This window comes from Schistocerca nitens, chromosome 6, assembly GCF_023898315.1.
Source record: "Schistocerca nitens isolate TAMUIC-IGC-003100 chromosome 6, iqSchNite1.1, whole genome shotgun sequence".
In the NCBI taxonomy this organism is placed as follows: Eukaryota; Metazoa; Arthropoda; class Insecta; order Orthoptera; family Acrididae; genus Schistocerca; species Schistocerca nitens.
This window is the reverse complement of record NC_064619.1, coordinates 179,229,461-179,256,039: the sequence shown is the minus strand read 5'-3', so window position 1 is coordinate 179,256,039 and position 26,579 is coordinate 179,229,461. Positions and strand designations below refer to the sequence as shown.

The window sequence follows — 26,579 nt, the reverse complement described above, 5'->3', positions numbered from 1 at the left end:
TCATTTCTTGTGTATATGACAATCAGTGATTGGTGGGACAGATAATAAGTGTCTCTCATGAGTTGCACGATATAACCATCTCCTTTATGACATGTCATGGTCCTGCTAATGCTTTCAAATGGTCGTCATCAAAAGATCAGTGTGCAGTTCCCATTTCCCAAGTACTGTTCCTGTTGGAGCATCCTTGTCCGTGGGCAAATACAGCTCAGCTATACAAGTTCAATGAGAAGCAGACTACAAAAACTAATGAACTCTTTTCAACAGTGCAGTGTTGATTGTTACACCGTAGGCAATTTTAATTCATGGGAAGTTGTGAAGTAGTAAAATCATGACAGAAGACAATAAAACTTTGTGAATAACAATCATACAAAGAAAAAGAAGTATAAATATTCTCTGTCTCATTTTTGTTATAAAATGCTTTCGAACAAAATTATGAATTGTTCCCCACTCACTCATAATGTTGTAAAGTAATTTTCCGATTGAGAAATACTAATGTTACATGACATTTACTTAAAATCAGCAATCAATTAAATATTTAGGCGTCCATGATTTTTTTGACATTGAGAGTAGAGCTCAAAAATTTCTCACATTTTGTACTGACAAGTATTGCCCACTCTGATTGTACATTCCTTAAGTACAATGACCTACTAACGTACCATGAAATTTTTAGAACATTCAGGATGGGGGTTATGGAGAAAATAATTTCTAAATAACCAAAAAATTTGGGATTCTTTTATCTTTATGTACAAATATTTTGACAGTTTAAGAATGTCATGCATTAATGTCCTAGCTGACAGTTAGTAGTCCATCCACTTTGTCATTTCCCAAGAGAGTTAACATCCTGTGACTATTTATATTTTCATTTGTTGTCATAGTTTATTTATTAAAAAAAAAGAGAAAGAGATGAGAAAAGCTACGAAGTGTGTATGAATGTATTAACCATGTCTCATAGCACTGAGAACAAAGTATTTATCGTAAATAAATTCAGATCTCTTATCACTTTTGGGTTATTTATTACAATTTTTCAGTTTTCCCATTCCTTACAACATTTTCACAAATACTCTCATTTAGAGAGGTCTGTGGTGTTTTAACAAATCCTCAGAAAATCAAAATATTATAGTTTTGGAGAGTTGTCATGTGTAACTTCAACATAATTTCTTTTCAGCAAATTTTGAAATAGTGATGTGCCACATTCATTCTTGACCTATATGATTTGAGATGAAATCACCCAACTGATGAAATATTCTTCATATCCAAGTCAAATAATTTCACTGTCATAAGAGTTATGTTTGAGGACAGCTATTGTATCCATTATTATGATTAAATGCTTGTAACTGCTATTAGACTTCTCTCCATTTTCTACCACTGGCACTGCTTTAATTCTCAGTTGCTGGTCCAATGTGGGCCAACAAGAAAAAAGAATTCAAGTTGACAGTGCATTTACAGAAACTGTAGCTCAACACCAGAAGTGGTATAGCTTCAGTCATCCACTGGACAATAGGTATTTGGATGGTATAAGACCTATTCTCAGTTTCATTGTCCTTGTTGACTACAGAGTGAATAAATACGAACAGATACGTCTGCCAGTACTAACTCTCAGGATGCAAAATTTAGCTTTCAAAATTATTATTTTTTTGCTTCATTGGGAGGGAAAAGTGATGTTTTGGGAAAGGTTAAAGAGGAAGAACAGGTCATTCAGACCTCATGATGAGAGGGGCGCACCTGAAGAGTGAACGAAGTTGCCAAGTTGTTCTGTGACAGTGCTGCCTCTTTCATGGACCCATTTTTTCCTCTTTAGCTACTGTGTTTCTACATTTAGCAATTTTCTCCCATTTCCTTGCAGTCTTATTTGCTTTTCAGCATTAACAGTGCAATTAGTATCTATAGTTGTTTAAATTTTATTATTTTCTGTATATTCTTTCTGCAAACACTGTGTACAGGAACTGTAAATCTTATTTTATCATTTGGTGAGCTTTTTTTAAATCTTCAGTATTTTTTCATTTCCAAAGAGTTGTTTAGTGATGCTCCCACTTTGGTTACCTTTCTCCATTATTATGTGAACTTTTTACTTCTTTGTACGGTAATCATTTTTCCCTGTTTTTATTATTTGGCTGCTACTTATCTTTATTTAACTATATTCTCCTATTGCCTCGCATCTGGTCTGTTTTCCAGCAATCTTCTCAATACTGTAAATGACTATGTTTTCTGTAGCTTATAGGGTGGTTAAAAACATCAGCACATGGCTAACAGAGAACACATTAAAACTTAATTGAGACAAAACTCAATCCATTCAATTTTTCAGAAATTTTGTTGTACAAAGGTTATCATAGAATTGGTAAAATCAGCCATTTTAAAATCCAAAGACTGAGAGTACATGAAGTATCACATGCAGAAACTGAAGAAGAATTATGAGCATGACCTCCACAGTCACTGACATTAAAACATGAAGGGCTTGTTTACTTTGCTTACTTTCACTCTATTATCTCGTATGGTATTATATCTTGAGGCAACTCTGTACACTCACCAAGAATATTTTTACCCCAGAAAAGGGCTGTCAGCTGATCTGCGGTGTCAGTTTATGAACTTCGTGTATGCCATAGATCAGGTGCCTTGTGAATTCAAACTCAGTCGTCCCTGTTCATATATTCCATCGGTGGATTTGTTGTTGACAATATTGGCTCATTCAGAAGAAACTTTAACATTCACTCAGTGAATACTAGACATTAAAATGATATGCACTAGGGTAACACTTTCTTAAGCACTGTACAGAAAGATGTGCACTACTTAGCATGTTTCATTTTCAATAGGATTTCAGCAGAGCTGGAAAAAAAATAGAGTGATAAACACCAAGTATTCAAATCCAAGGTGAAGGTATGCTCTGTACATGCAGTAGCTGAGAAATTTTCTCTCTTATACGTTATTCATTTGTATGCCCTCTCACAATTTTTTGTGTTTTATTAACTCTTTTGTTTATAAATTTTCTAGTCAGCATTCTGTAAACTGTGTACTGACTATGACCAAGTAGCCTTATCTCTTATGGTCCAATGGAACCCGATAAATAAATATCTTTTCTGTGATATTTGCTCCCTCTTCCTCATAACAGACATGCTCTTCTCTTCTGACCTCCCCTTCTTCAAACTATCCCTTTGCCATCCCAAAGGAAGGATCTAATAGTTCTGAAAGCTAGGATAATGCCAACACTGTTGAAAGCTATGATGTCATCACTTCCACTTTTGTACGTTTCTACTGCCAGATTTGTCCCACTTCCATAGCTTAGCAGTCAGCATGCCTGACAGCCATGTAGGGAACCCAGATTCAATTCCCGGTACCGCCTAGAATTCTTTCATCAGTTTCAGTTTCACATCTTTATTCTGTATTCTTATTATTATTCAGTTCTGACTTACAGAGATTTTCACTCAAATTATGTAACTTAACAGCTAAATGAAAAAATACTAGCTTAGTGTATGGCTTTATCAAGACAACCATAGTTGGTACCACTGCACACAGTACAAAAGCTTTAAGTAAATGTACATAGCTAAGTTCTATGTTCCTTGGCCCTTGGTTTCTGAACTGGCTTGACATGTTAGCTTGTTATGCACCAAGAAAACCAAAACGAACTCCAGTTATACACTATATCTAGAGGCTGATCAACAAAAGGTTTCACACTTTCTTGACACATACAATTTCACTAACTATTCTCACTTATGTGGCATCAACATATGGATTTCAAAAAATGTGAAAGGAGTCCTATAGCTTAACATCTGTATTTAATACTAATTTTAAGAAAGTTTTTTGGAGCCTCTAAATACACTGAGGTGACAAAAGTGAGGGCTACCTCCTAATATTGCGTCACATCTCCTTTTGCCCAACATAATGTAGCAGCACTATGTGTCATGATTGCAACACGTTGGAGGAGGCCCCTGCAGAAATAGCTGCCTCTACAGCTGTCTGTAACTGTGAAAGTGTTGCCGGTGCAGGATTTTTCGCACGAACTGACCACACAATTACTTTCCATAAATGTTCAATGGCATTGATGCCAGGCAATCTGTGTGGCCAAATAGTTCACTCGAACAGTCCAGAATATTCTCCAAACCAACTGCAAACAACTGTGGCCCGGTGACATGGCACACTGTCATCCATAAAAATTCCATCTTTGTTTTGGGACATGAAGTCCATGAAAGTAAATGGTCTCCAAGTAGATGAACATAACCATTTCCAGTCAATGGTCAGTTCATTTATACCAGAGGACCCAGTCCATTCCATGTAAACATAGTCCATACCCTTATGGAGCCACCACCAGCTTGCACAGTACCTCGTTGAGAACTTGGGTCCATGGCTTCAGAACGTTTGCACCAGACTCAAAATCTATGGTCAGCTCTTACCAACTGAAATCAGGACTCGCCTGACTAGACCATGGTTTTCCAGTCATTTAGGGTCCAACCGATATGGTCACGACCCCAGAAGAGGCCCTGGACGTGATGCTGTGATGTTAGCAACGGCACTCGCATCGATCGTCTGCTGCCATAGCCCATCAATACCAAAATTTTGCTGCACTGTCTTAACAGATAAGTTTGTCATACATTCCACATTGATTCCTGTGGTTTTTTTTTTTCATGCTGTGCTGCTTGTCTGCTAGCACTAACAACTCTAAGCAAATGCCGTTGCTCTCAGTCATTAAGTGAAAGATGTCAGTCACTCCATTGTCTGTGTTGAGAGATAATGCCTGAAATTTGGTATTCTTGGCACACTCTTGACATGCTGATCTCTGAATATTAAATTCCCAAATGATTTCCAAAATGGAATATCCCAAGTGTATAGCTCCAACTACCATTCAGTGTTCAAAGTCTGTTAATTCCCATTGTGCAGCCATAATCACATAAGAAACGTTTTCACATAATTACCCCAGTACACCTGATAGATCCCCCAATGCACTGCTCCTTTATACCTTGTGTACACGATACACTCGTCATCTGTATATGTGCAAATTGCTATCCCATGGCTTTTGTCACCTCACAGTGTATACAGGGTGAGTCACCTAACGTTACCGCTGGATATATTTCGTAAACCACATCAAATACTGACGAATCGATTCCACAGACCGAACGTGAGGAGAGGGGCTAGTGTAATTGGTTAATACAAACCCTAAAAAAATGCACGGAAGTACATTTTTTAACACAAACCTACGTTTTTTTAAATGGAACCCCATTAGTTTTGTTAGCGCATCTGAACATATAAACAAATACGTAATCAGTGCCGTTTGTTGCATTGTAGAATGTTAATTACATCCAGAGATATTGTAACCTAAAGTTTACGCTTGAGTACCACTCCTCCGCTGTTCGATCGTGTGTATCGGAGAGCACCGAATTACGTAAGGATCCAAAGGGAACGGTGTTGGACCTTAGGTACAGAAGAGACTGGAACAGCGCATTAGGTCCACATGCTAACACCTTTTTATTGGTCTTTTTCACTGACGCACATGAACATTACGATGAGGGGTGAGGTACACGTACACACGTGGTTTCCGTTTTCAATTACGGAGTGGAATAGAGTGTGTCCCGACATGTCAGGCCAATAGATGTTCAATGTGGTGGCCATCATTTGCTGCACACAATTGCAATCTCTGGCATAATGTATGTCGTACACGCCGCAGTACATCTGGTGTATTGTCGCCGCAGGCTGCCACAATACGTTGTTCCATATGCTCTGGGGTTGTAGGCACATAACGGTACACATTCTCCTTTAACGTACCCCACAGAAAGAAGTCCCGAGGCTTAAGATCAGGAGAACGGGCTGGCCAATTTATGCGTTCTCCACGTCCTATGAAACGCCCATCGAACGTGTACCTCACCCTAATGGTAATGTACATGTGCGTCAGTGAAAAGGACCAATAAAAAGGTGTTAGCATGTGGACGTAATGTGCTGTTCCAGTCTCTTCTGACCTAAGGTCCATCACCGTTCCCTTTGGAGCCTTACGTAATTCGGTGCTCTCCGATACACACGATCGAACAGCGGAGGAGTGGTACTCAAGCGTCAACTTTAGGTTACAATATCTCTGGATGTAATTAACATTTTACAATGCAACAAACGGCACTGATTACGTATTTGTTTATATGTTCAGATGTGCTAACAAAACTAACGGGGTTCCATTTAAAAAAACGTAGGTTTGTGTTAAAAAACATACTTCCGTGCATTTTTTTATGGTTTGAATTAACCAATTACACTAGCCCCTCTCCTCACGTTCGGTCTGTGGAATCGATTCGTCAGTATTTGATGTGGTTTACGAAATATATCCAGCGGTAATGTTAGGCGACTCACCCTGTATTTACAATTAACTACTGCAATGGGAAAATGGATCTGCTTTTAAATTTGTGGCTTACATTAACAACAGATTTATTTAAAATGTGTTAAAGTGGAACATACTGTAATTCACTGTTGTGACTGGACCCAATCTTGCTACTAAAATATCTGAAAGACAAAAATAAATGAGCATGTAAGCTTGCTTCACTTCAAATAATAGAAGAGATAGAAGATTTTATTTCTCTGATAAGACATTAGGAAGTTATTAATCACCGGCATAGGAAATGTTTGAAAATATTTCTGAGCTTTATTTTTGACCAAAAGGTTACACCCCTAAGTAATAATGTGTGGCACATTTAAACAAACAACATGGTCAATACTGGTTTTATCTCATTAATGTGGGACTTCAACAGAAAATTAATAATATAAACTAATACAACCATGGGAAAAGAATGTTTGTGATCTCACAGAAGTCTCCCCATCTTCAAGAATTTAGCTAAGTGTCCATTTCTTCCTTGGTATTCTTCCCTTCTGTCCTCATCTTTATTTTAACATAATCACAGCCATCACAGATAAAGTTTGACACCATATGTTTTAATTTTACTCACAAGTGAGTAAACAGTGAGTGCTTGCCAAATGTCAAACTTTTAATTTCTGCCTAGGTAACATGCAGAATCACACCTATAAAATTCCACGAACAGATTTTCAATGAGTAACTTACCCATAGACCTGTGGTCTAGTGGTCACATCTTTGACTAGTAATCAAAATGTACTGGGGTCTCGCATTCAAACCTAGCCACTGCTTAAATTTTGAATCGATATCATCAGCAATGGTTGGTGAAGACTTCCCACGTAAATCACTCTCGATCTGCCAACAGTCTTGTCAAAGAGGTTGGAGGAATGGAGAGAGGTTCTGAACACTCTATTGCCCTTATGGTGGGAAACTTCCTCTAAAAGACAGAAGAATCAGCAATGACCAATGGCATGAGGATGTAGAAGGCAATGGAAACCAATGCAGCACTGACACATAAGGTGTATCGATAGGACAAATGGCCTGTAAGTGAGAAAGTGTCATGATCATCTCTCCTTTGGCTAAAGATTATGGATTAGCCTCCCATTCTGCTCTCTGGGAGGGAATGCGAAAGGGGAGGTAACAGTGAGAAAAAGATAGCATAACCAATGAAAGAGTAATATTCCACGAGTCTGAGCACAGAATGTCAGGAGTCGAGTATGGTACGAAACCTGTAAAATATGAAACAGGAATTGCAAAGGCTCATTCTGAGAATGAGTCAGTGAAGTGAAATGGAAAGAAGATAAGAATTTCTGGTAAAATAAATACAGGGTAATATCAACAGCAGCAGAAAATGGATAGCTGGACAGAGTGATTGATGGGGTTAAAACTATGAGGTCAGTTCCCTTAATCCTTTGTGTGTCAAGCCAGGAACAGTCCCCAGAGAGGGAAGTCACAAAAGACAAAGCCCAGTGGACTCAACTGTATCAGAGAATCCAAAAAACCAAGGGAGAGAAACAAGTGCAAGTGACAGAGGGATAAAAGGATGAAGGTGGGAGAGAGCTGTCCCATTCACAAAGCAGCCGGATGCCATCATTATGCAACCAGAATTACACACTCTGCATCTGACCAGTGCTTCCACACTCTCCATTACCACAACACAACTAGCTACACGGATAAGATACAACCTCATGACAGAGAACAACAATAATTAGTATGCTACCCAACAACAGATGTGAAAGGATAAGAAATATTAAAGAGGTGGGAAGAGCAGGAACCAAGCTGGACCACCGAGCAACATATTGGGTCAAAGGAGACACCATGGTACCCTGCCCAATCCCTCTAGTGGCCGACGAGGCTGATGTGTCCTACGTCACAGGGGGAGTAAAAACGATTTTCACAGGTAAAAAATAAAACAAAATCAGCCTCTTTGGCTTTGTCAGCAAGTTTAAAGTTTCTCCGTAAGGTGGCCACATTTGGGCAGTCCAGTAGGATGTCTGTCACTGTGAAACATGCATCATTCTGCCAATGGTGATGAATCCTCATGCTAGAGGATGTGGCAGTGGGTCCACCAAGTTTGGCCAATGCGAAGCAGACAGTGGACACTAGACTCCCTGTGAGAAACATGAACAAAAGATTACCACACGATTGTCGTCTCCTTTATTGTTCGCAGTTTATTCAGAGAAACCAGTGCACACCAATCCACATTCCAAGTCTCGAAATATTGTCAGCATACAGCGGACCAAAGGTCCAGTTCCGGTACCCCCATCTCCTAAGTTGGCATCTCGATAGTCAACTTGGCCAAATGGTCAGCACCAATTCCCTTGGATCACAACATGACCAGGGGTCCATACAAAGAAGACCAATCATCCAATGTGGTGGAGATCACACAGGAGATCCTGAATAGTCAAATCCAATGGATTTTAAGGGTAGCACTAGTTGGTAGCCTGAAGACTGCTCAAGGAGTCACTGCTGATTAAGAACAACTCGTCAGTGCGAGAACGAAGGTAGCTGAGCTGTGAATGCACTGCATCCGTTTGGCAGGGAGTGTAGTTCACTGCATCTTGCATGTGTGTAGATCGTCTATAGCCCCTACAGCCATAGGGGTATACCACACCTCAACCCAGAAATACATCGAGGACAATCAGAAAACGGCGGTGAAAAACCATATGGCCTGCTAAGTCTTTGCTCCAAAGGAGAGGTCAAGGCAGATCCAAGGACAGGGTACACACACTGATGTGCCAAAGAAACTGGTATAGGCATGCATATTTTTTCAAATACAGAGATAGGTAAACAGGCAGAATACAGTGTTGCAGTCGGCAATGCCTTTATAAGACAACAAGTGTTTGGCGAGGTTATTAGATTGATTACTGCTGCTAAAATGGCGGGTTATCAAGATTTAAGTGAGTTCGAACGTGTTATTATAATCAGCGCATGAGCAATGGGACACAGAGTCTCCCAGCTAGCGGCGAAGTGGGGATTTTCCCACACGACCATTTCACAAGTGTACCATGAACATCGGGCATCCAGTAAAACATCAAATCTCCAACATCGCTGCAGCCCGAAAAAGATCCTGCAAGAACGGGACCAGTGTCAAATGAAGAAAATCGTTCAACGTGACAGAAGTGCAACCCTTCCGCAAATTGCTGCAGATTTCAATGCTGGGCCATCATCAACAACTGTCATTGTGCGAACCATTCAAAGAAAAATCATTGATATGGGCTTTGGGAGCCAAAGAGACACTCGTGTACCCTTGATGACTGCACGACAAGCTTTATGCCTCGTCTGGGTCCGTCAACACTGACAATGGACTGCTGATGACTGGAAACATTTAACCTGGTCAGACGAGTCTCGTTTCAAATTGTACCGAGTGCATGGATATGTACGGATATGGAGACAACCTCATGAATCCATGGATCCTGCATGTCAGCAGGGGACTGTTCAAGCTGGTGGAGGCTCTGTAATGGTGTGGGGCATGTGCAGTTGGAGGGATAGGGGACTCCTGAATGTCTAGAAACAACTTGATGGGTGACTCCTACATAAGCATCCTGTCTGATCACCTGCATCCATTCCTGTTCATAGTGCATTCCAACGGACTTGGGCAATTCCAGAAGGACATTGCGACACCCAACAAACCCAGAAGTGCTACAGAGTGGCTCCAGGAACACTCTTCTGAGTTTAAACATTTCCGCTGGCCACCAAACTCCCTAGACATGAGCATTATTGAGCACATCTGGGATGCCTTGCAACATGCTATTTATAAGAGATCTCCAGCCCCTCGTACTCTTATTGATTTATGGACAGTCTTGCAGGATTTGTGGTGTCAATTTCCTCAACAACTACTTCAGACATTAGTTGAGTCCATGCCACAGTGTGTTGCGGCACTTCTGCATGCTTGTGGGGGACCCAAACTGTATTGGACAGGTCTACCAGTTTCTTTGGCTCTTCAGTGTACCATGGGGGCACATGTAATTTTCCCCCAACCAGAGGTGACAGTGGGTAAAGATGGAGTTTAGAGCTGAGAATCTGTATGCAAATTGCGATCTTGACTCCAGACATTAGTCTCTGTTGTGGGAGGTAGATCTCCCTACCAGGAAAGAGGACATGGCAGTTCAGATGCTCAGTGGAGCAGTGAATGTGTATCACATAGGGGTGTTGTGTGCTGTCCTTAGGTTAGTTAGGTTTAAGTAGTTCTAAGTTCTAGGGGACTGATGACCATAGCTGTTAAGTCCCATAGTGCTCAGAGCCATTTGAACCATTTGTATCATATAGTTGATCAGCAGCTGTTGGCACCAAATCTGTAGGGGAAGGATGCCAGCTTTCACAAGTGCACTGTTCACACAGCTGGTCTGAAAGGTGCCTGTTGCAAGTTGGACCCCAAAACAGTGTATTGGGTCCAGCATCTGCAATTCTGAAAGGGATGCCGAGTCGTAAGCCAGGCTCCCATAATCAAGAACTGTCAATATAAGAGCTTTTTAGAGCCACAGCAGTATGGAGCAGTCTGCACCCTAGCTGGTGTTAGTGAGACAGTAAAAGGATTCACCCAGTTTCAGTACTATGATGATCATACTTTGCCACTGAGACAGAAACTCACCCTTGCTCCAGATATAGTTGAAAATGGCAGGGATGTGACATTGTCAATCCACTGATAAGTGTTTGAGCATTTGGCAGTGGATTCGGTCTGGCCCTGGAGCTCTGTCAGGGCAACAGAATTCACACTCACTGCATGCAGTTTATAAGGTTCCAAATGACGTGTAGTAAATAGTAAAGGAAGTCGTCCTACCTACTGTTTGAGGACACAAAATGTAGACTGATAATTTTCAGATGCAGAGGATCGAGCATAATGAAATGCAAAATGTTCAGCAACAGAGTCCGGGATACGGAGATACCAGACACACAATGGGGTACTGTTGTCCACACAGGTGTCAAATCTTCGCCAAAACCTGCAAAGGAGGGATACGTGGTCCAATGGTAGCAACATACTGTTCCCCATGTAGCGGACATGTCATGGATGACTTAATCAATACTACCTGACAAAGAGGGGTAAACACAAACAGAGGTGTATAGAGCCAATCAGCATCAGGGGAAACCCAGCAAAGTAACCTGGCCACCGGGTGGTGGGAAAGGAATGAGAATCAACAGGAAGTTGTCCTTATCGCAGAGGTTGTCGCATGGCGACCAGTGTAATGAAGGGAGAAAGGGAGGGGAAGTGGTCAAAAGATCTATGGCAGAAAAAATCCATAAGCAGCACTGAAACAGGAAGGGGAACCATCACAAAGAAGGCACAGATCATGGTTGAAGGAGGAAGGGAAGGGGTAGTTGCTAAGGAGAGAAGTTAGAGCAGCAGGCGTAGCTGGCCTATCAGTGTGAAGACAGAGATTGCAAACCGTGACTGCAGAGTCCAAGTGGATTCAGAAGTCCAATTCAGTATGAAGGGGGATCCATGTACTAACAACATGTGTGCTGTTATGAAACTTCCTGGCAGATTAAAACTGTGTGCCGAACTGAGATTCAAACTCAGGAACTCTGCCTTTCGTGAGCAAGTGATCTACCAACTGAGCTACCAAGCATGACTCACGACCCATCCTCACAGCCATGTCTCTGCAATCTCCTTTCTTCCAGGAGTGCTATTTCTGCAAGGTTCACAGGAGAGCTTCTGTGCAGTACGGAAGGTAGGAGATGAGATACTGGCAGAAGTAAAGCTGTGAGGACGTGTTGTGAGTTCTGCTTGGGTAGCTCAGTTGGTTGAGCACTTGCCCCCCAAAAGGCAACAGTCCCGAGTTCGAGTCTCAGTCCATCACCCCGTTTTAATCTGCCAGGAGTTTCAACATCCATAAACATCAACATTCTGGAAGCCCTCAATGGACCAGATGCAACAGAAAGCACAACACCCACAAAGAGTAAGTGAGTGAGCCTTATCAGTAAATGAGATTCCTGGAGAATGATAGAAGCTGTGGAGTAAAAGGGAATAAGGGATTCCAAGTCCGGAAGGTGTTGGTAGTATCTGTTACAATTCCAATGAAAAAGTACAGAATGGGGATCCAAACCTGGGGCGAACAGCACAAAACTGGTCATGCAACCATGTCACCATCCACCACCAACAAGGACAGGGTGACATTCATAAATGAAGGTGAGATTTTCACTCTGCAGTGGAGTGTGCACTGATATGAAATTCCTGGCAGATTAAAACTGTGTGCCAGGCCAAGACTTGAACTCAGGACCTTTGCCTTTCACGGGCAAGTGCGGTACCATCTGAGCTACCCAAGCTCAACTCACACCCGTCCTCCTCACAGCTTTAATTCTGCCAGTACCTCATCTCCTACCTTCCAAAGCCATGTCTCCGCAATATCCGTTCTTCCAGGAGTGCTAGTCCTGCAAGTTTTGCAGGAGAGTTTCTGTAAAGTTTGGAAGGTATGAGATGAGGTACTGGCGCAATTAAAGCTGTGAGGATGGGGGCACGAGTCACGCTCGGGTAGCTCAGATGGTAGAGTACTTGCCCGCGAAAGCCGAAGGTCCCGAGTTTGAGTCTCGGCCCGGCACACAGTCTTAATCTGCCAGCAAGTTTCATAAACAAGGCAACTGTCTCAGGTTGTGAGGAGGGAGTTGGCACCTCTGGAGGCACCAGAGGGGCATCATCCTGGGACTTCTTCTTCTTCTTCTTCTTCTCCTCTTCCTCCTCCTCCTCCTCCTCCTTTTTCTTAGATCGAGGAGGACAGGGCCCGGAGACAGCAGGCTTCAGCAAGACCTGGAACTGAGAGAAGCAGGCAGACTTCGGGGCACAAGGGCTGTGGGTACCACGGCCGCCTTCTGGCAGCCTCTGCCTAGGAGATGCTATCGAAGTGGACCCCATCACCAGAGGGTGCCGAAGAAGGGGGACAGTTCTCCAGTCAGGTAGGGGGAGCGGCACCCAGAGGGGTGGGTGTGGGAGCCCCAAAGGAGAGGGATTTTGGACTGGGGTAAGGAGGAGGAAGGGGGGGGGGAGGTGGGAGGACATAACAGAGGCAAGATTAGATGTCACAGACACAGGATGAAGATGGTCATGTTTTTGATGAGGTTCTGTGTAGGATAAATGATCAAGGGACTTATACCCCTGAATATATATTTTATAACTGGGCAATTCAGTGAGTGTGAAGAGTGATGGGTCATGACAATTAATGCACACAGGTGACAGGACACAGGGGCACCCCTTACTGAATGAATGTCCACATTCCCTGCATAGAGTGTCTGCTGTACAGTGGGAAGACATGTGCTCAAAAAGCAAACACTGGAAACACCTCATGGGTAGTGGCATGTACGGCTTTACATCACACTGATAACGCACAACCTTGACCTTCTCTGGGAGGGTATCCTCTTCACATGCCAGAATAAAGGTGCGGTATCAATGTGATTGTTCTTACGGCCTTCCTGAACACGCCAAACAAAATGAATGCCCCTCCGATCCAGACTGGCCCAGAGATCCTCATCAGTTTAAAGAATGAGCTCTCTAATAAAAATTACTCCCTGAACCAAATTCAAAGACTGGGAAGTGTAGTGGACACCAGGATGTCACCAAGATGGTCACAGGCACTAAAGGCCACAGACTGTGCAGCAAAAGTAGTTTTGATTGACAGCAAACCCGACTGCATATTACTCAAGAGTCCACTTCACCAAACTTTTCAATAGTTTCCACGAAAAATAAGAGCTTGGTGGAGGTGAAAGTGCCCCCTTTAGTCCTGGTGTACACCAGGTAGAGGGAAAGGATTTCACCTCAAGCCAGTGAGCCTAGCCCTCCTTCCCAGGATGTCGCCAGACAAGGGAAGGCTGCAGAGTTATAAGAAGCAGCAATAAAAGATCCGTTGCCAAGTATATACATAACCATAGAAGAAGGGTTAGCTTGAAAGTTAATGTGTTATATATGAACAGCATCCACCCTGATACCACCCACTCCGATCAGGGGCTCTCCCCATGGGCACTGTGCAGCCACAGAAAGAGTGGTCTGGCACACACGGCAGCTGTTGCTGTGAGTTCTGATGCTTCAGAATAACTAGCAACTACTCCTGGGAATACACAGGCAGGTATCAGATAAGCAATCCGTGTTGTCAGGGGGTTCAACCAAAAGGGTACATAACAACTCCACCACATGGACTGGCTACCATGCTGATTTTCTAGCTTTAAAAGACAACAGCATCTAGGAAAAGGTGGAGAGGTGGGAAGGCCCACGCCAAAGATGCTAAGTACAGTATTACCCCACTTTTACGTTCCCGGAAGTAACGTTTTCCCACTGTTTATGATATTTTTTATTGCTCCCATCAAATTTCTTATGTCCACAAGCAGGGTGCTCTACTTAGCGGATTTAAACTGGTAAATATGTGAAAGTTGGAACAATTTGTGCTGTATCTCCTGCCGTTGCCAAATTCTACTCTGCATGGTGGCTGATAAGAGTAACTAGGTTCATAAGAATACAGGTATCATGACCAATCCAACCATTTGCAAACTGCCTCTACAGCACATGCACAGTTGTGTGATTATTGTAATCATTGTCACACCTCTGTCAAACATATTTAGTGTGTTTCGTCTTTTGGCCGCTTGTAGTGTTAGTTGACAACTTCATTCGGTTTGCATTACTCAGATGTGTTTGGTTTAAACACAGCGTGAATTACGTATATTCTCATGCTGAGCAAAACATGTTTCAAGGATTTATTCTCATTGTTAAGAGCAATATTTACATACATATTTTTTGTGATGTCACACAAAAAAACAATATGAGTGATAGATTGTATGTGTATGGTTTTCTACATAACTGAGGAGACACAGTACCAAATAATCTCAAAAAGATGACTACAGTTCAAGAGACGCAAATAACATATATGCAAACACCACACAAAATATTTATGTAAATATTTGAATTCGATATTGAGAAAAAAATTCTTGAAACCCACTGCGCTAAGCATGAAAAACTATGTAACTGATGCAATGTTTCATTATTTAAATGAAGAACGACAGCTGCAGGCATTCTAAAAGCCATCTATAATGACGTACGAAATGTAGTCAAACATTTCTGCTTCCCAGTTATCAGTTCCATTACATCAGTGGGTTTTTTTTAGATAATAAACCATTATTAGATAATAAAAAGTGCCTGACATGAATATTTCGATGCTTATTATGTGCACATATATAAAGTGCAAAAATGCAAGGGGGTATCTTATACATAACTCTTACAGCTTAAAACGTTGTTTCCCAAATTCTACATTTTCCTGCTTTTTACACAACTTTTGTGAAGTCCCTTGAAAAGTGTAAAAGCGGGGTTTCACTGTATCTTGTTCTTCCCACATTGTCTCTCACTGCAGAGAGAAAATTTAGAAAGGGAGGTCGAACCTCAAACAAGGAGCAAAAATGCCAAAAAGGAAAGGTGAAAATGGAACAGTAAGAGGAACAAAACCAAGAAGAAATACCAGAAACCGAGAGGATAGCTGGGCCAATGTAAGCAAGGACTCTGAGAGAGGGGAAGGGGGAAGGAGAAGGGACAGGGAGGGAGGAGAAGGGACAGGGAGGGAGGAGCAATAGGAAGGGACTGAAGCTTCAGAAGGATGAAAGGCCCACAATAGCTGAGGGTCCCATGTGCACCTAGCATGAACTCACAAAACAGCCATGAGACACCTGGGGGATAAATAAATAAATAAATAAATATTTAAGAGTATAATTTAAATACCAATTATACTTGTAGGCAGATGTGCACATTGGATCCAAGTCACATCTGTCAGTCAGTAGTAATATACTGATGAGCCAAAGCATTATGAACACCTACTTAAAAGCATGTTGGTCCACCTCCGGAATGTAGTCTGTGGGCACAGAGCTAGTGCCTGATAGTGTCCCAGCTGAGTTTCATTGAATTCAGATAAGCCAAATTTGATGGCCAAGACATCAATGGGAGTTCAATATCATGCTCCTCAAACCATTGCAGCATAATTATAGCCTTGTGACATGGACAGGTATCCTGTTGGAAGATGTTATCACTGTTGGGAAGACATCAAGCATAAGGGGTTACAGGTAGTCCATAGTAATGTTCACGTACTCCACAGCGGCTATGCTGCCTTCGATTACATAATACTGCTCCCACCAGCCTGTGACTGTGGCACAGTGCATGTTTCGAGCAGCCATTCACTTGGATGACCATCAACTTGGTTTAACAATAAACGTGATTCATCTGACTAGGTGACACAATTCCACTGATTCACAATCCAATCTCAATGATCTCATGCCCACTGCTATCATAGTTGCTGATGATGTTGAGTCAACATGGGAACATGTAGGGATCCTCTACTGCAGAACACCTTGTTCAACACTATGTGCTGAACAGCGCACTCCAAAACACTTGTGCCTGTGCCAGCACTGTACTCTGTCACCAGATCACCACCTATCCTGCTTTAGTGTGGGCAAGGCTCCAATCCCTTAGTTTTGTCATGAAATATGAAAGTCCAACTTCTTGTCGCCTACTCATTGTTTCAGCATTCTTCAACCACTTTCCATTGCTGATCACGACAGTAGCAAGAAAATAGCTGACCAGCTTCACTGTTTCCATGCTCACTCCCAGGCAATGGGCCACAACAATCTGGCTTTTGTCAAAGTCATTTAAGTCACCGGATTTCTGCATTTGTGACATTTATCATCACTAGAATAAGTCCCTCATTCATCTCTGCTCCACTACTATACCTCTCTTACCGCATCACGTGCCCACAACACCACTAGGCAGCATACAACTTTGTGGTGGGCAGTGGTCATAATGTTTGGGCTCATCAGTGTACAACACCAACAAAATCTGTGTTACATGGTACCTGGATATAATACATGCACAGGGGGGCACTATAGTGTTAGTGGTTCAATGTCAAGGTCATCACCAATCAGATAGCATTCAGGAGGCCTACACCTGAGCTGCTTCTGATTTGATTCTGCAGGCAGAAACTGTACTGGGGGTAGAAGTGAACAGTGTTTGCAATATCCATTCTTGGGTACTACCACATCCTGGCAATGAGTACATACTCCTGTCGAACAACTTCAGTCATTTGAATGGGTCACCATCGTCGGCCAGCAGGAAGCTGGATGATGATATCAATAGGTTGCCGCATATGTTGAGCACAATTTATCGATGGTGTATCACTGCATTTGATAGTGGTCTGTGGAAAATTCCCACACCTGTTGACCATACTCTGGACATCTACACAGTACAGACACATGTCAAGGTCAACACATTGTGTGAGCAGCAGTGGCCGACTGATCATCATCCAGGAAAGAAATCAGACACATGTTGCACATGCTGTGTCACCAACGACCATTAGGAAACATTTGCTTGCAGGACTAAGATCACATGTGCATCTGGCCAGGCTATCACGGACACTGCCAAAAATGGCTACTCTGTTTTCATGAAAGAGTCAACTGGAGAGTGGAATGGCACGATGTTGTCTTCAGTGATGAGAGTATGTGAGTGAAGGATGTACATGGGTGTGGCTTAGACCTGGTGAGTGGCCTATTATTGAGAGGATTAACCTATGACACACAGTTCCCATCCCAGGCTTCACAGTGTTGGGAGGTCATCAGTCACAACTCATAGTCACATTTGGTATTTCTGCACAGTAAAATAACCAGTGCTCACTACATTGCAGAAGTTGTTATCCCCACTACTGTCATTTCTTCAACAGGATGGTGAGGTGCTTTTTCAGCAGGAGAATTCAGTTCCACATATGAAATTTCTTGGCAGATTAAAACTGTGTGCCGGACTGAGACTCGAACTCGGGACCTTTGCCTTTCACGGGCGACAGTGTTAATCTGCCAGGAAGTTTCGTATCAGCCCACACACTGCTGCAGAGTGAAAACCTCATTCTAGTTCCACATATGGTTGCTGGAACAAAACATGTTCTTCTTGGTGTACAACAATATCCCAGGCAAGCAAGATCACTGTATCTCTCACCAGCAGAACATGTAGGGACATGGTGAAGCTTGAATTTACTTGTTCTCCAGAGCCTGAAACAACCATTGCCAAATTGCTGAAAAAGGTGCAAGATGCTTTGGACAATCTACCACACATTGCCATTCTGCATCTTTACAATCGTCTGCGTGTGACAATACACGCCTACATTACTGTCAGAGGGGGTATGCTGCGTAACGATGTGACCGTTTGGGCACCCTTTACTGTGAGATGTGTTTCATTTGGTCTGAATTTGTTATCATATAATCCTACACTTTTAACTACCTGTAACAACACTAGTCAATAAAATGACCTTGTCTTTGACGGTGATGATTTTTTTCCTAGTAGTGTAGTTACAGTAGTAGAAGTATTATTTGCTAATCTGAGTTACAATGCTTGCACAAATGAAAACTGCTAAACAACTCTCTCTCTCTCTCTCTCTCTCTCGCCACTGCCCCCCCCCCCCCCAAAAAAAAACTATAAATAACATTAATTGAATTAATATATCTAAAAACAAAGATGATGTGACTTACCACACGAAAGCGCTGGCACGTCGATAGACACACAAACAAACACAAACATACACACAAAATTCTAGCTTTCGCAATTAACGGTTGCCTCGTCAGGAAAGACTGAAGGAGAGGGAAAGACAAAAGGATTTGGGTTTTAAGGGAGAGGGTAAGGAGTCATTCCAATCCCGGGAGCGGAAAGACTTACCTTAGGGGGAAAAAAGGACGGGTATACACTCGCACACACATCTTATCCATCTACACATATACAGACACAAGCAGACATATACAGAGGCAAAGAGTTTGGGCAGAGATGTCAGTCGAGGCGGAAGTGCAGAGGCAAAGATGTTGTTGAATGACAGGTGAGGTATGAGTGGCTGCAACTTGAAATTAGCAGAGATTGAGGCCTGGTGGATAACGGGAAGAGAGGATATATTGAAGAGCAAGTTCATATCTCCGGAGTTCGGATAGGTTGGTGTTAGTGGGAAGTATCCAGATAACCCGGACGGTGTAACACTGTGCCAAGATGTGCTGGCCGTGCACCAAGGCATGTTTAGCCATAGGGTGATCCTCATTACCAACAAACACTGTCTGCCTGTGTCCATTCATGCGAATGGACAGTTTGTTGCTGGTCATTCCCACATAGAATGCGTCACAGTGTAGGCAGGTCAGTTGGTAGATCACGTGGGTGCTTTCACACGTGGCTCTGCCTTTGATCGTGTACACCTTCCGGGTTACAGGACTGGAGTAGGTGGTGGTGGGAGGGTGCATGGGACAGGTTTTACACCAGGGGCGGTTACAAGGGTAGGAGCCAGAGGGTAGGGAAGGTGGTTTGGGGATTTCTTAGGGATGAACTAAGAGGTTACGAAGGTTATGTGGACGGTGTAAACACACTCTTGGTGGAGTGGGGAGGATTTCATGAAGGATGGATCTCATTTCAGGGCAGGATTTGAGGAAGTCGTATCCCTGCTGGAGAGCCACATTCACAGTCTGATCCAGTCCCGGAAAGTACCTGTCACAAGTGGGGCACTTTTGTGGTTCTTCTGTAGGAGGTTCTGAGTTTGAGAGGATGAGGAAGTGGCTCTGGTTATTTGCTTCTGTACCAGGTTGGGAGGGTAGTTGCGGGATGCGAAAGTTGTTGTCAGGTTGTTGGTGTAATGGTTCAGGGATTTCTGACTGGAGCAGATTCGTTTGCCACGAAGACCTAGGCTGTAGGGAAGGGACCGTTTGATGTGGACCATTCCCACAGAGCTGTTATTTCCATGTACCCAGAGGGGTGAAGGTGAACATCAGATATAATGTATTACTGGTTAAGGAAAACAAGAATCTGTTTAAGTCCTCTTCTAGTATAAGAGTCTCAAAATATTCATTACATTTCAAGTTTAGCTTTTTTGTCCAATTTTCACTGATATCATTAAAAGTAAATGTATCTTTGCTGATTTCATCCCAAAGACCCCACTTCATTCCAGTAATTTTAACTCAGTCCACATGGGAAGAATGAATTGAAAATTGAAAAATTGTTCATGAATAAGAAGTACTCAGTAGGCCTCTTACTTAGGATGTTGTTATAAAAGGAAGTAACATTAGAAACACTATCCCAAAAAATACCTCTCTCTAGTGTAAAGACATTACCAACTCAGTATCTAAATCAATACAGGAAGAGGAAGGACCATATGAAGGCAGGAGGACAAACCTGGATGCTCCGTGCATAGATCTGTTTGAGGATATTATTTCTCCAACAGTATTACAGGCCTACCAAAACACGAAGAAAATACATGATAGGTGGTGCCTGCACAGGAAAAACATATCTAAAAAGATGCCCACCCCTCCTTTATCTCTCCACCCACTGAGATCATCTTTTCCTTGAAGGCTACAATGTTTTAGCATAAGGGTGAGACCTAATTTACAACATGTTTCTTGTAAACAAAGGCACAAAGGTCTAACCCATGCTAAAAATTTGAACTATTCCTGATGCACTCTGGAGTTATTTAACATTGCACTATCAAATGGAAGCCATCTGTTGACGAAGTTTTATTTTATCACTCCCCCTTCTTTCTGTAAATATTAGGATACAATCTTGTTTTGCGGATGTATATGGGGGGTTTGTTGTGTGTCTTCGGCAGACTTCAGTATCTATGTAAACTACATTTGGATCTCCATCCAGTTCACCACACAGGACCAGTGAAGCACAATCTAAGGGCTCCAACATTTTTCTTTTATAAGTTTTTTTAAATCACTCTTTTCTCATTCAACAGAAATGGCATTGCCTAGGGAAAAAACATTTGATATTTTTTGGGCCCAATGGGCCTTACGGACTCCATTACAGACCCACTTACAAATTTTGTTGGTAGTATGAGGAAGACAAATGGAGTTGTCCTAAGTCCATCTTTGCACATGTGCATTCAGTGGAAGTGTTCATGATGGCTTTCAACTCTACAATCTGTGTAGATTAATACTTTTCTAATGGGCTGGTTTCATTGCTACTCCAAATGAAGAGACAAAAACGCATGATTCCTGAGCACTTTAAATCTGTTTTGCTTTGGAACAGAATATTTGCCGTCTCAATCTCCTGTATTTTTCTTCCCGTTTAAAAATACTATAATATCTTGAATATGTTGGCCTATTTGCTTAGCATTTCACACTGAATAGTTCCACAATACATAGAGTTCCATCCACATATGCTGCCTGACTGCATTTCCTAAGTAGCATGTCCACTACAGGACACGGTATCAGGCCGTTAAGATTGGCACTAGTAAGTTTTGGGTCATATGGAAATATTCTTCATGCCCATTACATCTTCCTTTTTCTTTCATTTTTTGCATGTTGACACACATTAAGTTTAAATCATATTGTTCCTCATTTGTCAATCATCACCAGAAGACAAAAGGAGACCACATGATTTTCAAAATGACGTAAACACAAAACGGACTAACACAGCAAGAAAACTCAAGGAGATGTTATTGCAATTTAGTGAATGGTGTGGGACCCTGTTGCCTCACTCAGCAAACTAAAATAGCATGTTAAACTCAGTCAGTCAAAAAGGTTACAGATACTGTTACTTGGGACATTGAAGGGATCTTGTTTTTTGTTTTTGAATTTTGCGGAACATGGAAGACAGTCAGTTCTGAAGCCTACTTTGGGACATTTAGCAAACTGAAAAGTCATTCAAAACAAGCAATACAATCTGTTGACTATTAGTGTTGTGTTTTTGTAGGCCAACCATCTCCCACTGCATATGAAAAAAAGTCTTTGGCCCACTTCAATATGTGTCATGGGCTGACTCCAATGTCTAAAAAACTAAACTCTGCCCTAACAGGCCATTAATGCCTAACGGCACCGACCGGCTGCCATGTCATCCTCAGCCCACAGGCGTCACTAGATGAGAATACAGAGCGGCATGTGGTAAGCACACCACTCTCCCAGCCATTATGTCAGTTTACAAGACCAGATCCGCTACTTCTCAATCAAGTAGCTCCTCAGTTTGCCTCACAAGGACTCAGTCCACCCCGTTTGCCAACAGCACTCGACACAACGTATGGTCACCCATTCAGGTGCTAGCTTAACTGAATTTATACAGAGATGATTAATCAACTAATTAAGAGATGTGATAAATACATAGATCTGAGGGGTGACTGCATGGAGAAGTAAGCAAAGATGGGAGATTTAAGATTTTGGTTGAAAGAAATGGACAGTGTCTTGAGAAGAGGTAGTAAGATGAACATCTAGAAAAGTAAAATAAAGGTAATGGTATGTAGTCAGACCAAGCAATGCTGAGGCAATTAGATTACGAAATGAGACAGTAAAAGTAGTAGATCAGTTGTGCTATTTGGACATCAAAATAACTGATGCCAGCCAAAGTAGAGAGGATATAAAATGTAGACTGACGACTGCAAGTAACGCATTCTTCGGACAAATCTTTTAACATCAAATATACATTTAAACATTAGAAGGTCTGTTCTGAAGGTTATTTGTCAGAGTTTAGCTTTGTACAGAATTGAAACTTGGATGATAAACAGTTCAGACAAGAAAGAAATAGAAACTTTTGAAATCTGGTACTATAGAAGAATGCTGAGGATTGGGTGGGCAAATTGAGTAACTAACAACGAGATATACCAAATCCAGTCAAGGAGAAAAGAAATTTATGGCACAATCGGACTGAAAGAACTCATCAGTTGATAGGACACATATTTAGGCCTCAAGGAATCAGCAGTCTGATAACAGAGGGAAGTGTGAGGGCTGAACATTGTACTGGGAGAGGATGGCTTAAATATGGTAAGAAAATAAAAATGGATGTAGGCAGTAGCAGTTGTGTAGATATGAAGAGACTTACATAGGACAGACTACTATAGAGAGCTTCATCAACCATTCTTTGACTGAAGACAAAAACACTTATGGTCTATCAGAGACCTCAAACACAGCATTTCTCTGCTCCATACGGAATGACATTTCAACTGTTAATACATTTCACTGGAGATGCAGATGGAGATATGCTACTGAACCACATTTAACACAAGTGTATTCGCTATTACATGCAACAGTCACATACCCAAATCTCTGGCACTGGAAACAGCTCATGAGATTAGGCATGTGAGGTTGATGTTTAAGGTGTGTGTGTGTGTGTGTGTGTGTGTGTGTGTGTGTGTGTTTTAAAAGCTGAGATGAATACTGTTGTTTATCATGGCACCAACTTATTGCACTTATCGTACAGTTCACATATTTTGGGATAGGCATCAATCTTCTATGTTATTAGTAATTTTGTTCCCCACTGGGCTGTAGAAGTCTTCATCAGAAGGGTGGTATTTCACAGCTATTTCACAATTTTTAGGGTAGCTGCTATTACTCAAAATTCTATCTCAATATAAATGGTTTTGACATAGCAACGCAGTCTTACTAATCTTTGCTTCTATTTTATTTAAGACTTATCAGGGGGGCTTTTGTCTCACCCTCTCTGCTGATAGTCAATATTCCAATTCCCTAGCAAACCACACAAAACACAGGGGGGTGTTGGAAGTTGATTTTTGGGTTCTGTAGAAACCTCCTAGTAGTTTGGGGTATACAAGACCAGTCAGGCAAAGTCATGCATAACTGAATTAGCCTAATGAGGTATGGTTGAAGTCCAGAGGTTCCCCATCAATGACTGGCTGATGATGTGAAACATTCATTCCATCAACAGAAATCTGACCTTGAGATTAAAGATTTTTTTCCCATTACGGTTTTATCATGCACACAATTTGGGCACTTAAACTAAGTGCCCTTGTACTGTGACACATACACTGAGATGACGAGTGTCTCAGGATAGTGATAAGTGCATATACAGATGGCAGTAGTATCATGTACAAAAAGTATAAGAAGTCAGGGCATTGGTGGAGCCATCATTTGTACTCAAGCGATTCATGTGAAAAAGTTTAGCAAGTGATTACAGCCACACAACAAGAATTCATAGACACTGAAAACAGAATGGTAGTTGGAGCTATATGCACAGGACAGTCTGTTTCAGAAATCGTTATGGAATTCAATATTCAGTGATCTGCAGTGTCAAAAGTGTGTTAAGAATACAAAATTTCACGCATTACCTCTCACCACAGACAACACAGTCACCAATGGCCTCCACTTAATGACAGAGCAACAGTAGTTTGGTAGAGTTGTCAGTGGTACAAGAAAACAACACTGCGTGAAGCAACTGCAGAAATCAATGTGGGATGCATGACGAACGTAGCCATTACAATAATGCAGCAAAATCTGGCATTAATGGGCTAAGGCAGCAGACAAAAGATGCGAGTGCCTTTGCGAACAGCACAATATCACCTGCAATGCCTGTCCTGGGCTCATGACCATATAGGATGGACCCTAAGTGGTTGAAAAGCTGTGGCCTGGTCAGATGAGTCCCAATTTCAGTTGGTAAGAGCTAATCGTCGGGTTGAAGTGTGATGCACACCTCATGAAGCCACGGACCCAAGTTGTCAACGAGATACTGTGCAAGCTGGTGGTGGCACCATAATGGGGTGGGTTATGTTTACATGGAGTGGACTGGGTCCTCTGGTATAAATGGACCAATTATTGACTGGAAATGGGTATATTCGGCTACTTGGAGGCCATTTGCAGCCATTCATGGACTTCATGTATTCAAACAACGATGGAATTTTTATGGACGACAATGGGCTGTGTCACCAGGGCACAATTGTTCACGATTTGTTTGAAGAACATTCTGGGCAATTCCAGCAAATGGTTTGGCCACCTAGATTACCCACATGAATCCCTTCATTTATTTGTGGAACATTAACAAGAGATCAGTTTGTGCACAAAATCCTGCACTGGCAACACCACAATTATAAATAGCTATAGAGGCAACATGGCTTAGTATTTCTGCAGTGGATTAATGACTTGTTGAGTACATGCTACATCGAGCTGCTGGCTTCTGCCAGACAAACGGAGGTCAAACACGGTATTGAGAGGTATCCCATGACTTTTGTCATCTCAGTGTAATGTTCTACTATCATACCTAATGGTGGTCACTAAAGCATTCCCAGATGTCAAGGTTATGGAAAACTGGCAAAGTCGAGCAGTATTGGCTGTTAGGATACATGGGTTCACAAAACTGATACAGAGAAAAGACTGAACGAGTTCTCCAAGTTGCTCGCCATTTGATAGCGGCAGCCACCAAGCCAAGAGGACGTGCACCAGCAGCACTTGCGTGATAAACTGTAAAGAATTTAGTTTTTTTTTTTTTTTTTTTTTTTTCACATGCTTTTGCAAAGAAGTTAACTGCACATGTATATTTTACTGTGTTGACTAGTGGCTAGAAAATTAATCATAGTTCTTGTTTTTGCGTAAGTCTTGTGAAGGGCGGCTCCCTAGTGTAAATTTTCCATGTAGAGAAATTTATTTCTGTTTGATAGCTTGTGATCTCAGAGTTCAGTGAGAAATCTCCACACCAACTTTTAGGCATTTGCCTGAAACGATTCAGGGAAATCACGGTAAACCTAAATCAGGATGGCCGGAGACGGGACGATAGGGCTAGGGACTGTGCTTGCTGTGAGCAGACACAAGGAGAGTTGGCTGCTGCCCGTAAACGGCTGGAAGCTGCGTTGGCTACCGTCGACAAGCTTCTAGCTAATTCTCAAAGTTGTGGTGATGTTGGGACGCCAGTGATGAGACCTGCGACATCTTTGGTGTCACTGGAATCCCCTGGTGGCCCGGACTTCACTGCGGCTTCCGATACACAACATCTGACCAGTCCATCCTCACTCCAGAGTGGATGACAGACAGTGGTGGGTTCGTGTGCCATTGGGCGGAAGGCGAAAGAGGGAGCAGGCCGTGCGGCTGGCTCCCTACGTCTTAGCAACAGGTACGAAGTGCTTCCCGGTGTTGATGAAAAACTCTGAGCCAGCACGGGATGCCTCTCCTGTTGGGCCAGCGGTCGATTTTTCTGCCCAGTCCGGACAAGTACAGGGTTGGTTGGTTGGTTGGTTTTGGGGAAAGAGACCAGACAGCGTGGTCATCGGTCTCATCGGATTAGGGAAGGATGGGGAAGGAAGTCGGCCGTGCCCTTTCAGAGGAACCATCCCGGCACAAGTACAGGGGGTGGGTATGCTAGTCATTGGGAGCTCCAATGTTAGGCAGATGATGGAGTCCCTCAGGGAGATAGCAGGCAAGGTGAGAAAGAATTCCAGTGTGCATTCGGTATGTTTGCCAGGAGGTCTCATCCGTGATGTGGAGGAGGCCCTGCTGGCAGCTATCGAGCGCACTGGGTGCAACCGGCTGCATGAAGTGGTACATGTTGGCATGAATGATGCCTGCTGCTTGGGTTCTGAGGCCATCCTCGGCT

At 42.5% G+C, this 26,579-nt stretch overlaps 1 protein-coding gene across 4 annotated transcripts in view; it reads right to left on the bottom strand.

The window, feature by feature from the left end:
* The window catches only part of LOC126263212 (membralin), a 540,938-nt gene that overhangs the window by 371,071 nt on the left and 143,288 nt on the right, over positions 1-26,579 (bottom strand). For 3 of the 4 annotated variants that reach the window (XM_049960282.1, XM_049960283.1, XM_049960280.1), the window contains exon 8: positions 6,421-6,465. The exons of the other annotated variant lie outside the window; for it this stretch is intronic. In XM_049960282.1, the coding sequence (XP_049816239.1) occupies positions 6,421-6,465 (45 nt within the window). The remainder of the gene's footprint in view (positions 1-6,420; positions 6,466-26,579) is intronic. 4 annotated transcript variants of the gene reach the window in all.